This window comes from Buteo buteo, chromosome 1 (assembly GCF_964188355.1).
Source record: "Buteo buteo chromosome 1, bButBut1.hap1.1, whole genome shotgun sequence".
NCBI lineage: Eukaryota > Metazoa > Chordata > Aves > Accipitriformes > Accipitridae > Buteo > Buteo buteo.
In genome coordinates, this window is record NC_134171.1 from 44,647,904 (window position 1) to 44,664,521 (window position 16,618).

The 16,618-nt window shown below is 40.5% G+C and overlaps 1 protein-coding gene across 5 annotated transcripts in view; it reads right to left on the reverse strand.

Annotated features, from left to right (window-relative positions):
- KLHL2 (kelch like family member 2) overlaps window positions 1–6,632 on the reverse strand; it is a 60,107-nt gene extending 53,475 nt beyond the window's left edge. For all 5 annotated transcript variants that reach the window (XR_012650541.1, XR_012650542.1, XM_075029005.1 and 2 more), the window contains exons 1-2: window positions 6,452–6,632; window positions 3,364–3,489 (exon numbers count right to left, since the gene is read on the reverse strand). Coding sequence is in view for 3 of the 5 variants with exons in the window: in XM_075029005.1 (XP_074885106.1) it covers window positions 3,364–3,489; window positions 6,452–6,474 (149 nt within the window). In the remaining 2 variants the exon portion in view is untranslated. The remainder of the gene's footprint in view (window positions 1–3,363; window positions 3,490–6,451) is intronic.
- Window positions 6,633–16,618: the final 9,986 nt, after the last annotated feature.

Consider the following 16,618-nt stretch of genomic DNA (forward strand, 5'->3'; position numbering starts at 1 on the left):
CTTTTGAAAAGACACATTTTTACCTTTCCTGCCTGAATATATATTGCCATCAGAGTGCATACTTTCTGATAGTTTGCAATTACCACACAGAGTTGTAGCAGAGAGTGGGGTGAGCAGTTGCATTTTGCTCTGACAGAGCTAGAGGTCTCAGCCAAACTGCTCAGATATTCACCTCAGTCCAAAGAAAACTCTGTGTTTTCTCAGCCTCTTCAATCATCCAATTTCTTTGAGTGCAGCCTCAAGTAAGGTGGCCTTGTGGAGGTCACACACCAAAAATTTTGGTGGTCACAACTAACCTTTCGGGCCATATTGCAATCCTGTCATTAGAATATTTTCCCTCTTTCAGTCCTTAATACCTACAGCAACTACCTAAATCTCACAGGTTTAGCCTGCAATATGGTTATCATCAAAAAAAGGTGTATAAGCTAATGACCGTACCCAGATGAAACACACAATTCAGAGGAGCTTGAAAACAACCATTACATTTATTATACAAAAAACTGAAACAGAAAGCTGCACATAAGAGGTCATGAGATACCCAGCTTTTTCAGACACCTGCACTTATCCCGACAACAGGAACAAAAGGTTTTATACTCAGCTGCACAGAAATACCAAAGATAACAATGAAGCCAGAAGCAACAGAACTACATCAATGCAAAACTCCAGCTAATTAATTACATTGCACGTATATAGACATAGTAACTTCGAGGTAGTCCGGATGCATCTCTAGTCTGGAACTGCATTAGGTGAATGAAAATGTTCTGCATTACTACAAAGCTGACAAGCTAAATAAACTACTAAATAAAGAAACAAGCTTATAAACTTAATCATGTACTCTGCTGCAAGCATCCTGTGGCTTTCACAGCAACTCAGCACCTTCATTTCATGAGGGCACACTGATTTATTTTACAAAAGGTTGCGTTCTGAAGTGATGCTTGCTTGTATAGAGTGACTGAATGAACAGAGCTGTGGGGGGCACAACATCTTGGTAAAGGAAGTGAGAAAATGGGAAATGAGGGGAGCAAAAAAGTATAGATTTAAAGAACAATTAACTGTTTACCAGCTTGCAGGTTATTCTTCATTGGTTTATATAGAGAAAGGTCATTGCCCACATCTTCCAAAGATTTTGGTAGTCTTGTTTGTAAGAATGAGTATTTTAACAAATATAGGTAAGGTCAAATTCTATTGTGATAAAAGCAAATTATAATGAAGAGGAAAGATAGGCATCAGAGGGTAATTTTTTCATATGACAAGAACTAATTAGCTATCCTAATGATCTCTCTGACTCAGTGTTGAGGTGATGGTGAGTAATGAAATGACAAAAACTACCAAGGACAAAATTACTCACATTTGTTAAAATTTGAAGGCCCAGAAAAAAACCCATATGAGCTAATAGAACCAGGCAACTTGACAGCAGCCAAAAATGCAATATAAACTCACAGACTTAAGCATTCCAAACCCAATATATTTTAGATGCTTAAGCAGATGATTTCTTCACTAGTTATCCACTTTCTGAAGAGTATACCTCTGGCAAATACCTGCTTGTGCTACACTAAAAGAACTGAGATAGAAAACACTTTAAAAATGTAATCAATAAAATCGAAAATATCATTTACTTGATTAATATTAGGTCTTCATTTAGAGTAATGAAGTCTGAAACATTTCTAAAATATTTCAGTTTATTATTTCAAACAAATAAATGCAAATATTAAAGTTTATAATCTTATCTCATTAGCACTTACCATTTTAAAAGCTCTACTCAGCTTAAACAGTAAATATTGCTGCATCAACTACTTTAAGAAATAAGAACTACAGTTAAGGTTTGCATGGCACTGTTCCTGTTCCAGCTTTAACTATTTATACATGTATGACAAAATTGCTCAAATTGCATCTACAACAATCTGAATTTAAGTAACCATAGAAACTAAAGTATATTCTGAAAATAATCCATGGCCTTCAACAATGCACTCTACTGGAAGACCGCATATCTTTTACTTGCAACATAACAAAATGCAGGTAAAGTTTCCGATTTCTGAAACTGTTGTAAGATTCATTCTGGGAAACTGTTTTGTCATCTAAACTCTTGCTTATCCTTAGGAAGCCACGGCTACTGGCTCTAACCAGGCTCTATTACACTCCTTGAGACACCGAATCTGGTTAATGGGATCCTTGAAAAAGCCAAGGGCATAAGTAAGGTGAAGCAACAAGTGTCAGTCTTCCAATATAAGGAAACTAGGCTGTTAATAGACTAGAAAAATCCCATTATCTTCAAACTATGGGAGTCTTTGAGCTGGATTTAAGTCATTTATAGTCAGCATATGATTTTCTCCAACCTTCCAGTACAGTACAAACTGTCACAGCCAGATAAATACATTGATCTGATCACAGTATCTACCATAGTATTAAAGATTTACCCATATGGAACAGCGAAGACCAAAGGCAGAGGCATACTTTAATAGGGTATCAGTTGCTGTCTTTTTGAAGCGAAGCCTCTCCAGTTTTTAATCTTATATGGGAAATAACAAAAGACTACAGGATTTTCACACCCTCCGGTATTGTCTACACTAGAGAAGTGTTTTATTTATTTAATTTCTCCATTGTTGCTGTTAGCTATAAAGCTGAATTACTGTCAGTGATAGTTGTGAGTCCTAATTACCAGAGCTCAGTTGCGAGCTCTAATTACCAGCTGTCACAGTTTTCAACACCATCTCACCTACTCATATGTAGAAAATAAATCAATATGGGTGCTAAGAACAGCATCAGCACCAGTCTCCCAGTTTTGCTGAAACTGACGGTAGTATCACTCAAGGTCTTAGAAAACTTTATTGAGTAAAGTTACTTTCAACATTTGATTTGAGAGTTCATCAATTTCTCCCAGGGGCAAGCAAAAGATAACTAAGAAAAGAAAGCATACTGTCAGTTGGTTTACACTTGTTAGACTGTGACCTATGTCTCCAGACCAGAAAATTTTGACATTTTTTCCAGTTCACAGCCTACCACAAAAATCAACAACAGGCATACGAAGAGCCTTAGGCTCAACTAGAGTCACTTTTCACCTATCCAGGGTCAACTACATACAAAACAGGATCAAGTAGCTGCAACCCCTTAAATACAACCCCTAAGTATCTTTCAAGTCTCATAAACCTAGTTTTGATTAACTTATGAGGGGCAAAAACATACTGCATACATTACAGCTATCATCACATGACTATCATTCAGCTATCACTTCATTGTAACTTTAAACCTTCTCATCAGCTACACTTCTGGAATTGCATGTTCTTAATAAATAAACTATTATTATTAACTTAATAAATGCCAGTGAAAGTAATGGACTCCAGGCAGATGTATACAGTGAAGTAATACCTTCTTAATTCATTCATAACTTTAAAAGCTTTCTTCATGTGCCATGGATTTACTGTAACAGGACAGTGAATTTCAGTGTTATCATCTTTCAGATCCAAGGGCTTCTGATGGCAAAGTTTGGTACATCTGGAAAGAAAGAAAGAAAAGAAAAGAGAGTTAATACTTCTGTTTAATTTCCAGTTCTGTCACTCTTATTTTCTCCAACTTCATCTTGGGGAGGAGAAGATTTATACTTCAACTTATTCTTTACTCCAAGCAATTTTGGTTTCCCCATTATCAACAGTGTGGAACAGTAGGTACAATTCCCAAGGAAGCAATAAATTGGTGACCAACACTAGTGAAGCTGACAGAGGCACTCCGGGCTAACAATAATCTCCACTAAGGAAAACATGAAGATGATGCCCTAGAATATTTCCAATAAGCCCTGAAGTTAGGGGAGAAGCAGAGGTTCAGGAACTTTTAGCCTGGTGCTCATACAGATCGATGGCAGAATGCAGCATCCATCACCCAGGTCTCTCAATGCCTTCACCGCCTGCGAGACAAGAGCCACTCTCTGCCCTTCCACCAGGACCTCCCTTACTGGTTCATGCAGCTCCCAGTTCATCTCTAACAGAAAGACCACATGATGGCTACTGTAATTGTCCAGACTTTCCTAGCAGCAGCATGAGACATAGCTGAGTATGAGAAAAGCTCAGCAGTTTGCAGATCCACTCAATGTTTTGGAAAGCAAGTGACCAACCTCTTAATTTTTCTTACTCTCAAAAACCCACCCAAAATACCAAGAGAAAAACTAAACAGTGTGAAAAATCATTAGCTCTATCTACAATTATCTCTTTCTATAATACCCAAGTTCTACAGACACTAACTTCTGTAGAAAAATGATTATGTACACCCCTACGTCACTTCGGCTGTCCAAACAGCAACCAGGCCTTTCATGCCAAGCCAGTGAGTTTTGTGTTTACAATCACAATTTTATTCTTACAAGGCAAATTGCATTGTTGTAGTACTTAGAGAAAACGCTTAGCATCAGCAATGTTTTCACCTACAGTATTGTAACCGTATTCCTGAACCTCTGAGCTGGAAAGAAGTCAAGTCACTGAAGCCGCTTGGTGGGGCAACTGACCCTGGTACGTCAGAGATCTGATTTCAAATGAAAAATCAATCTTACTTGCTTTAGGTAAGAATACTCAAATTGAACATATGCACTGACTCCCGTAATTCCAGCCTCTCTTCCACCATACCTAGAACTTTTTACTTCGGCATGTCTAAAGAAGCTTAAAAGAAAAATGCAGTGATAATTTAAGATTTTAACCTAGAACTCTATATTCTGCACACTACAACAACACGCAAAGTAGTTGGCTCTACTTTTCATGATTCCAAAACTAGCTACAAAATTTTTTGAGCAGAACAGCATGAAACTGCATCAACCAACAAAGGAATAGAAAAAGTCTCTGTAGAACACTGGCTAACAAAGTAAGGTCCATCTGCAGAACTCAAACTACTACCAACTTACTACACTGTACCATGAAACTGCTATGAATTAAAAGTTTGGTGCTCAATTTTGAAAATGATACAACTCATTACTGAAAGGGGCCAAGTAACAGCAATTTTGCATCAATCAGAAAAAAAAAAGTTACAAAGTTACATATTATAGAGCACAGACACATGCTGCTGTATGGAGGTAAAAAAAAAAAGACATCCTGTCTAGCAAACCCCTTTAGACTGAATATCACTCTTCTAAATTATGTGACATACATAGTGATCAGCATTCAAAAAAAAAATTATACACAGAAATCAGTGACTTCAGGAAACATTCAAAACACCAAAGACTAACTGTGAGGAAGAGACCCAGCTTTTAATTACGCCACTGACTCATCAAGTCCAAGATAAGAACACTTCTTCTATGGCACCTTTTTACATCCCAAAGCAATGCATCAAATACTGATGTATACATATCTGCATTCATATACAGGCTATATACACATCACATACAGATGCGCAAGAAAAATAGTGGTCGGAGTTGCCTGTAAAGAGCTGCCAAGCAACCTGGATAGATGGAGGAGTTCCTGTGAAGCGTAAACTCATTTGCTGAAGTTTCAATACTTTGTCACAAAGGATGACTTTGTTTTAAGGTAATGAAGCCTACAAAACGGTCCATCATATGCCTTCTGTTTTGAGAACCGCTAGTCTGCCTGAAGTTGCTGGAGTCTCTCTCTTACCATTTCACCAGCTGGGTCAAAGCTGTCCGCAACTGGTTCCTTTGGTTCATTCTCAAGAGCCTCACCCACAGCGTACCCGAAAACTACCTCCTGAAGGCGCAGGATGAGGCTACTCTGAACTGGAGCACGTAAAAAGCTGGACGAACCCAACTGAAGCGCAGCCGGAAAGCTGGACGAACCCAGCCGAAGTGCAGCTGGAAATACGTGGCTTGCCTAGCGCACTGCTACTGAAAAAGATGCTTAACTAAATAACCAGAGAACCGAGAGCGCGATGAGCATGACTGCTGAGTCAAACAAGGAGTAATTTGGGACCACATATGGAGGAAGCAGAAGGAGCGAGGGGGAGGAGGGAAAAAGACACCCAAAAAAAAAAAAAAGAAAAAAAGGAGCCTGTCCCCGCACCCTGGAAGGCGGCGGGGCGGGGGTGCCGGCAGCCCTGCCCGCCCGCGGGGAGCCCGGCGCCCGCTCCCCCCACGGCCCAGCCTACCCGCCCGCCCCGGCACCCAGCGCCCCGCCGACGCGGGCACCGCAGCGGCCGGCGGCGGCACGGCGGGGCAGCTCAAGCCGCCGGGCGGCCACGCTGGCCCCGGGGAGCCCCGGCCCGCCGGGCACCAGGCACCGGCTCGCCGACGCCACCCTCCCCGCCAGCGCTGCCCCGCGCCGCCGCCGCCGCCGCGGCCGGGTCTGGGTCCGCGCCCCCCGCCCCAAGCCCGCGGACACCGCTCCCTCCCGGTGCCGAGGGGCCCGGGGCGAGCCGCGGAGCGCCGCGCCCCCAGCCCACGGCACCGCTGTCCCGGCGGGCTCCGTGAGCCCGGCAGCCTGCCCGCCCGCCCCGCCACCGCCGCCGCCGCCGCCGCCGCCGCACTCACACGGGCGGCAGCAGCATCTCCATCGCGGTTCCGCTCGGGCTTCCTCCGTGCAACGCGGGCGCGGCGCGCTGCCGCCAGCACCATGCCAGCCGCCGCTGCCCCCGCCGCGGGGTGCCGGCTGCGCGCGCCCGGCGGAGCCCCCGCTACCCGCCGGGAGCCGCCGGCGCTGCCCACTTCCGGGTTCCCGCCCGCGGGAGGGCGGCGGCGGCGGCGGTGGGGGCGGGCCGCTGCGCGCAGGCGCGGAGGGCGGCCGGCCCGGCCCGGCCCGGCCGCCGTGAGGAGGCGCGGAGGGCGGTCTGTCGGGCGGTGCCGGCGGTCCCGGTCCCCCGCCGAGGTGGGCAGGCTCCCCCACGGCGGAGCCTCCGGGGCGGTTGCTGCCTGTCGGTGGGGCAGCCCTCTCCAGGGGCTTTAGGAAGAGGAAGATGAGGAGGAGGAGGCGCCGCTGCCCTTTGCTGGAAGGAGCGTGGCCTTGGAGGGGGCCGAGCTGGGTCCAGTGCCCTTCGCAGCCCGAGGAGACCCGGGCGCCCGTCTCCCACCGCCCAGGAGAGCGACACCCCCCAGCTGTCCTGGGCGGGGAGGGCGGCGGGGGGCACTCGTCTGGGGACGCAGCCCTGGAGCCAGGGCTCTCTTTTTTCATTTAGAAGAAAAGAAAGCGGCCACGGGTCTCCTCTGTGAGAAGACCCACCCCAGGCGCGGGCAGGCGTGGAGGGGCGTCCCCAGCTCCGTCGCAGGCCGGCCGAGGAGCTGGCCTGGCACCAGCTCACGCAGGCGGTCGCGCCTCGAGCGTGGGGCCGGAGCGAAGCCCAAAAGTGCGTCGGGATGGAGAAGAGGGGTGCTGGGGCTGGAGAGGCTGCAGCGCCGGTGCTCTAGTGCGCTGTGACCTGCTGGGTCTCACCCGCTTCTGTTGGATCCGGGCCAGCGGAACAGCGACTGTGCCGCTCAGAGCAGGAGCCGCCCTCCCGTCTTTAGTCAAACGATCGCTGACATCGCTGAGGTTGAGCGTTGAGTGCTTGAGTTGTGGTTTAATGTTTGCTGAAGTAGCCTCCGTGATGCAGAACGGCAAAAAGAAACACAGACTGGACAGGGATCTATTTCAAACGCGTGTCTTTGTGAGCGCCGCGAATTCAAGCAGTAATGAAGCATAGTACGTTTAGCAACTTCTGAGTGGGGGCATTCGAGAAGAATTTACTGTACTTAAACCTAAGTTACTTCTAAATCTTAGAAGATTGTGTAGTGGAAGGTGTGTTTAGTAAGCTGAACACAATTCAGGTATTTAAGTCTGGTAAGCGTCTGTAAAAAATAAAATGCTTCTTCATTGGAGTAACAGGATTTTATATTGACAAAGTAACTCTAAAACTAATAAATCTGTCACTAACTGACCGACACTGTTTTTTAAAAGAGTAGGAGGAACTTGAGGACTGCACATTTTAAGTAAAAGGCAAACCAGAAAATGGCAGGTGCATTTTGGGTGAAGAATATTACAGATGGATACAAAAACCCTTCACCAATGTTTCTAATAAAACCACAGGTTATTAAAACTAAATGTATTTTAATTTGGTATTTTCGTGTTTGCTAATCTCTAATAATATTCCTTACTTGGAAAATGCCATTTCAGTTTTCTCAGTTTACCAATCCTCTTCTACTACACTGTGATGTTTGATCTGGGAACACTTCACAATTTTTTCAATGGGTTTCCACTGGAGGTTTTTCTAAATTAAATATTTAGTCGCAATTGTCAGTGCCTGTTTTTACAAAGTCTGCCTTGTGACAGCTGAATTTGTCTCTTCTCAAGAGACAACTAGATTTGCCTCTGGGTTGCATAGGAGAAGACAAGGTACTTGTTAAGGATTTGAAAGATGCAACAAAACGTGCTTGCAGGGCAGTTTGCTCCAAAGGGGCCAGCTAGCAATAATGCACTCTGAAATGGAGGTTTAAAATTCAGCTGGCTCTGTGTGGCATAGCGCCAGTGAGTTCTGAGTTCCTAAGCAGGTCTGGCCTGGGTAGATCAGAGAGTTGCTGATGACTGTCACATCACACTTTCAGGTTTCTGTACCCTAGTGTAAACTCCTGTACATGTTACTTTGTAAGACAAGGATCCTAGCTTTTACTGATCCATAAGACCTAAGCGAATCCTACTAGTAATAGACTGCACTGTGTTTAAGGCTCCACATTAGATTATGAAGTCATTGTAAACTTGTCCAGAAGCTGATGGGGGTTTGTGTGCACTACTCGCATATAAATCCTGCAAGCGTGTAGGCAGCTGCAGATTCTGCCTCTTGTTAACATGGCAGAACTTTTTAATAGTGTTCATTCTTAAATGATCATTAAGTTTTTCCAGCCTGTGACTTCTCTTGTTTTCTTGCAGTGTTGTTTTGGCTTTTCAGGCAAATGCTTAACGTTAGTTGAAGTGAATTCTGTGATGCAGAGCATCAAAAAGAAACAGAAATAGGGCAGGGTTCTATTTTTTTTTTCTAAAATTATGTCTTTGTACTTCAGTAGTCCTGAAAGGAATCAAACAGCCGAAACAGAAATGACTGCATCCAAACTACATTATGTAGTTATAGCCAAACAACTTATATATCTAACCATGAGAAAATACATCCTTTAAATACAGTGTTTGGATTTTTATGGGATTCTGCATGATCCAATACCTCTTCTTAGAAAATAACTTTTAGAGAAAAAATTATTTATATATGTGTGTGGGTGTATATATATAGTTTTGAAAGGAAATAGGCTACGTTTCTTAACTATGATGAAACAGCTGCCACTTTTATTCATGCTGCAGCATTGAAATCACTGCATTTACTGAGGAAATTCCCTATCATGTTTAGGACTGCCCCTGTAACAACTCTTGTTCCTTTCCCACTTGTTTTAGAGAGTTCCAAAGGAATGCTGCCAACGCTTACTTATGATTGCACAGCTCTTCGGACATACTGACACTAGAAGTACTTTACTGATATAGAAATCCTGACACTATACATCAGTGAAGTACATCCACTGAAAATGAAGCTATGTCAGCAAAGCTCTGCTTTCTAGCAAGACAGTTCCACAAGTTACACAGTCCTACAAATGGAATAAACAATCCTGGTAAAAGTCAATGGAACAATGCTGTTTTATAAGCATCTTTAAGGGATCACGCACCACGCTGACATGGTCATATTAGAAGAAATCACTATTAGGTTTAGCCACAGAGAACACTGAAGTTCTTACTAGGATTTTTAATTGACAAACGCAGGTTAGGAAGACCTCTCTAAAAAGGCAAAAAAATATGTTTGTAAGAACATTGGCTCTTGTTTAAGATTTTATAAGTCACAGCTTCTTAATGATTTGGGCAGAATGCTTATGAGAAGATGCTTCTAAAGCTGGGATTCTCTTCATGGAAAAGGAAGAAGAAAGGAAGGGGCTAGAATTGAAGTCTTAAGTACCCCTCTGTACTCATATTGCTTCAAACATCAAAACAAGCTCCTTCCTTACTTTGTTAGCTATTGGCTCATCCATTATATTTGTATCTTACTGAATTTAGTTGTGGGTAATTCATGTATAACATTTACGTAAAAATAGGTATGTATTTATTCAAAATCTTTCAGGGCACACATTGATTTTTTTCCCATGCATTTCACCCCCAGTAACATTACCATCCAACAACAGACTTTTATACAACCAAGGCCCCTGCATCTAAATAGATCCACAAGGACCTATGTGGAATTCATCACAGGACTTGAGGTCAACACAGACATTAGCTATTACTGCATTCTTTTGTCTAAGACACTAGCACTAGTATCAGCATTAATCCAGCATTAACTAATCTTCAAAGGCCTCACTCTAGTGGAAGAGAGTTTGGGGGTTTTTTCCCCAGAAGAATGGAATATTTAAAGTTTCAGAGAACCATTGAGCTAAGGACATGAAAGCAGTTGAGAAGAATTACACTGAAAAGTAATGTGAAAAGGAAAAGCAAGAAAGTGCATGCAGCAGACTGAGACAGGGACCAGATTGCAGAGAAATAGAGAGTAGGCAGAGAGAGAGAAAAAATAAGATGTGTAAATTGGGAATGTGAAATAAGGACTAGCAAAGCAGCTGCTATCAAAAATAAATCATACTGTGACCAAAATCAGTTAAATACAATTAAGCATGGATAAAAATATTTAGTCTTTTCTAGCATTATTCTTCTGTCTAAGCAATTGCTGGAGCACTGAGAACAATACATATTTAATGAAAATAGATGAAGGGTAGGATTTATTCTGTAAAGTTCATGGACCTTGTAATGATGATGATGAAAATAGTAACTTAAGAACTGGTTTTCCAGTGTTCAAAACTACACATGATGTAATTTCCAAAAAGACTTGATATGGCACACAGTCTAGTAAAGAGGCTTTAAATACTCCAATCCCAGTTTTGGAAAAGAAGGGCCAATTAAAAAGCAAATGGTATGACGCTTCTGAGTTCTCCTCAATGGAGAAGTCGGGTCCTTGTGGTCAGTGCTGAACAGTGCAGTGTTCCTAGTAAATTACAAGTTCATTTTAGCTCCACGGAAAAAGGGAGTCCTAGCTCAAGTAAGCATTACGAATGGAAGCAAGTGTAGGGCATGGCTTTGATTCATATTACTACTGCAGACAACTAAGATGCAAAGTAGAGATCTTGAGGAGTAGATCCAAGGCACAGTGCTGCAAAGGTTTGGATTTCACATACGGTGTATCCCTGAGATGACTGTGAAAGAGATGGACCAATTCCTACTCTCATACCTGTAGACTTGTGTTGCTCCCTGTGCACTGGATAAGGCAATCAGGTCTCTATAGTGAATGGGTTCCATTCACTGAACTAGCAGAAAGCCCGTCAAAAATTATTAGATTTCACCTTGTAGCCACTGAGACATGATGCAAAGGTAGCAGCAGAAACCTGCAGCAGGGAGTTCTTTGGGGAAAGCTGGACCATCCCAAACAGCAGCAGGCAAAGCTGATGATGGAGCTCCACCCTTCAACACAGAGTGATACCTTACTGAAATAAGTTCTGCACAGTTCTTGTGTACAGCCTACACCAAGAAAAAAAAAAAGGGGGGGGGATTTACAACATTTAGTCTTTAGCAAACAATCTATCATGTGGATAAGCAGGACCATTAGGGTAGCCTCCTTGTTCACAGAAGTCATCTCCATCATTGGTGGTTTTTTCCTGATCATTTTAGTTTGAAAGAGTGTAGATTATTATTATTATTATTATTATTATGTTCAGTCATACTTGTTTAACATGTCAAAACATTATTTTCTTGAAAAATGAAGCAAAAGTAGTTTTCTCCATAGATAATAACTGTAAGGTATAGTACTGTATCTATTAGATGCAAGTCCATCAAAGTCCGTGTACTTCTCCCCCATCATATTCTCCACTCTAACAGCAATGTTGTAAGATAGTCCTAACCAAGTCAGTCAACTAATACACAGCTTTTTGAGAAGAAAACAGGTACAGCTCATTAATTAAAATTACATTTAAACAATTGATATACTGCCATCTAGTGCTTACTGAATGCACAACCATACAAATTCTACTCGGTTCAATAGTTCTTGGTATCTGTGATTGGCCTACAGCAAAACAAAGTTAAACTCACCAATTTGCATGTAGTCATGCATATAGTGAGCTTACCTAAGAACAGTAATTGGGAGCAATTTACACTGCGAAGAGTGACACAGTATGCTGAAAGAATCAATCTGAATATGTATTGTTTCATATGGATATAAATAAGACTGGAGGAACAGTATTTGCAGAGTCTACAGCACTTGAGGGGGCATTCAGTGAAAATGAAAAATGCTGTAGACTGGGAAAGAGCAAGCAGGGTATAGTTCACACATTGTACAAATTCTTTTGTTGTATAAAGAGGCAATGAAATCAAAGACATTAAAATATATTAAAAGATTATATTCAGGGAGTCATAACAATAACAATCACACAGGTGTAGTTACCGCATTTAATTTTGCACAGACAGGTTGTTCATAGAAAGTGAAAAGCATATCATGCTGCTGTTCAAGGAATTGAGTAAATCCTCATTTGAAATAATCCTTTTTTTGTGTAAGAAAGACTAGAAGGTATTGCAAACTCATTGTAAAGATTAAGAAAAAAGCTCAGAATCAGTACACTTAACTATGCAGAATGTCTAGTAAAATTGGAGTCCTATTATATTAAATTAAAAAAATGAAGGGGAAATTTAAGTCAAAGATAAAAGTATGAAAAGGTTTAGTCCAATAATTCGGTACAAGCAGATCCATACACAATTAATAGTTTATTATAGTGTTCCTGGACTACAATTTTCACTGCTATCAGGGAAAGTCTCTTGGCAGTTTTTCTACACAAAAGAACATTGTGATCCAGACTAATATACTGGGGGAAAAAAATAGGTATCCTCAGAATCTAAAATATTCAAAAGACTACCTTGTCAGAATGCTAATATTTAACCATGCAGCCTAAAAAGTTAGTTTATGCAAGCTAGTTCTTGACAAGTTCATTTTATGATTTTCAGAGAAAAAAATGAGAAAATGGAAAAAGAACTGTGTGGAAAAAAACCCTAATTTTTCCTTGAAATTTCATCCTCTGTCTTAATTTACCTCAAGAAAACTACTGATAAAATTAAAATAACCTCAAACATTCCTTTTTTTCCATTAAAGTCACCCCAGATGGTATATAATCTAAACCCAAATATTTTCAGAAACAGCTCTGCATTTCCCTTTATATAGTTCAAGTAAATGCTTGTCATGTTGTGATGGCTTTATAATACAATATAAACAAAATATGATTTTGAAAAATCAGAAGAAAGTGAAAAAATCCATAGTTAAAAATTACTCTGTAGAGGGAATATTTTTCACCCTGTAAATTAGGCCTCTGCTTAAGCCTTAAACCATTTAAAACTTTAAAACTTATCTTTAGAACAAAGTAAATAAGATACATCATGTTACTTAGTTCTGAAGTTTGATTTATACTTTTAGTGTATATTTCTAAAAATAAATATGAAATTGATGAATTGCATCCCTTCTTCAACCTCAGTTTATTTGCTTTTGAATATAGCTGGAAATTCAGTATAATTAAAGAAGTAAGCAAGAGTGCCCATTATGTTGTTCGTAATTCTTCCATTTGCTGTTACGTTACATCCTTTGTGTCTTTTGCATTAAGCAGTCCAAATTCTCTTTCAACAGCTGTATTAACTTTTATCTATCTTTTCATCAGTCCTATCGCTGGACTTCATTATGGACACATAGGACATTTTGCTAAATGATTTGTACTAACAGATGAGCTGAATTAACCAATGGCCACACTAAGCCTCCAGCATTCAAATTTGTATATTAACTGGTGAAAGACTGGAAGAGTTTTTATTAATAACAGTGTTATGCTCTTCTCTTTTCAATAGCTTGCATTTAAAGGCCACAGAATTTTTAATGGACATTTTATTTATGAAGCCAAGGCTTCATAGCAAGTGGCAGTTTCTGATTACATGACTACCATGTATAAACAGTCCCATGCTGTTCACCACAAAAAGCTTACACTTGCATGAAGTGAAAATCTGAAACTATACATGGAGAGGAAGTTTCCTTTATTTTAAATGTATTCAGCAGTGAACTGTTTCTTAATCTCCATAGGATTTTTAAAATTTACAGAAGCTTGAAATAAAACAAGTACCTGTGAAGTGTCTGTAATTTGAGGCTAGAATATAGACTGTGCTTACTGCAGTATGACTATCAGGACTATTACAACCAATTCATGCAAATAAAATTGTCTTTACTGTTATTTTTACCTTTTCACTTCCCATTTGTATTTTTAGCCATGCTGGGATCTGTCACAACCCCATATTCTCAGAGCAAAGACTGTATTCTTTACATAGAGCTGAATACAGTTTAAGTACTAATTGTACCTGCAATATGAATAAGAAACAGTAATAATAATTACACCTTATAGTTGAATGTGAAAAAGATTGTAAGCCCAATCCTGTTTCCATTCATGCCAAATTTTAAATAAAACTGAGAGGAAGAAAAGTAGATATTAGGCCTCTTTGTGAGGATACAGTTGTGAAAGTTAGTCCCCAAATATTGTAATTATTGCTGATGTGGAAAAGGTTACGCCGAAGTATAGGATTTAATCCTAGGTATCTAGTCTATGCTAACTTTCCTTAAGGACAGGTGGCAAATAAGGACATCATAGCACGGCATTGTTGGGCCATACCACATCTTTTTACCTTACCCTTATCGGATACCTTCATTGTTACTGATGGAGTTGCAGAGGAAGTATTTTAGGAACAGGCCATATCTTAATCTGTTTTACAGTCCCGAGCACTGGATCAGCCCTCAGAAGCAGACTTTCAAGTCATGTGCACTAACATGACAATATCTGCAAAATTTGCCAGAAGATGGAACAGGAATTGAGCAGAAGAGAATCTTAATTAATTAAAACCTTACTTACATCATTAAAACCTCTGGCTATAAAAATTACCTGTGAATCTACTAATTAAAACAATGTATCAAAACCAAAACACAGATTGGGTCTACAGGAGTAGACTACTACTATAAAGATTATATACATATTTTAGGCAAACCAGTTGAAATTGGCAGTCACATATTTCTAAAAATGCTAACTGGTGTTGTGTACAGTAAATATTTATGGACTTCAAATACTTAAACTTGCAATATTTCCCCGACTGTGCTCTTCAGTAACCTGTTGAGAACACTTCATTTTCCATTCAGTAGAAACAATACTTACAATTATATATAAAATTACACATATTCAAATGAGTGCTAATAAATGAAAACTTCCTGGGACTTTAGGATTCTAAAATTATACTTACAAGAATTTATTTATTTGATTTTATCTCAAACACTTGTCTAATGGCATGTCATGCACACTGCATATATGCATGCAAGCCATTGAATAGAGGTGTTTTGTAAGTATACAGCAGTTTGCAGCAATGGATTATACATTAGACCAAAATTCTAAATCTCTGACCAGAGATTATCAGAAAATTATATCTGAACTAGCACAGAAAAATGGCAACAACTTAGCAGCAACTGTGTTCACTTTTTAAATAGTAAGCTGCTGATATAATATAGACGAAGTATGTGTTTCTCACCTGACTGTATTGGGTATCTGAAGAAACAGGCTAAAACCAAGATTATAGCTAGCCTATAGTATTTTAGAGACTGGCAACAGGAGGAGGACGACTTCCACAACTGAAATTATTATGCTAATAACTTGAGCTTGTGTATCGAACTGATGAATCAAATACCTGATTTTAGGCTTCTTGGTTCCTAACTCTTTGAACAACTGTTCTAAATCGCTTCATTTTTTTAATTATATCTCTTTCCCCCATACTGTTTCCCCTCAAATATCATCCTTGCCAAATTCAGAATCCACCCCCCCAGATTAAAGAACAAATACACCTGTGCATTCCTAAGCATGCATGTAAGCAAGCAAACAAAATGTGGGGAAAGAAGACAAAAAAAAATGTGCAGTTCAGCATTTTATTTGGTCAAAAATGAAAGCAAGAGCAGCTAAGCAACACCAGATGATATGTGACTATTTTTTGTAAGAGACTTTTTTTGGAGGGTTTTTTTGTTTCTTAAAAAAGTTTAATGCTATTTTAATTCTTCTAAAAAATAAACTGCTATAAAGTATTTTTAATCAATATAAATGTATTTACAGTTTTAAAAAATAAACATTCTAGCCATTGTCGTTAACTGGCACTGTTATTAGCTTCTTGGCTGTGGGACTAGGAACACACTGCACACTAGCATTTCTGGTTATTCCAGAGCAGAGATTTTAACCAGAACACAGCCATTGTTGCTCCTCGCAAAACAAACAAAAGGTAAAGACTTCATACTTTTCAAGCTGAGCAAAAGCTCAGACAATGGCACTGCACAGGTAAGTCGCATAGTTATACACAGAAATGGGAAGTTCTGGCAGTCAGACAGCATCCTCGTAAAAATTGCACAATCAAGTTCCAGACTGATCTATTGAGCCACCCTGATCTTTGATGGTTATTAGATCTGTGTAGATGTAGACCACACCTGCCAAGCTAACTACTTGGCAAGGCAGAACACCTTACAAAAGTAACGCTGATTCCTTGAGCAGCAACCAGTGAGTTGTGGCCTCACTTTACTGTCACAGAAAACTTTTGTCCTCTGGCTGCTGATTTGTAGGATTTGT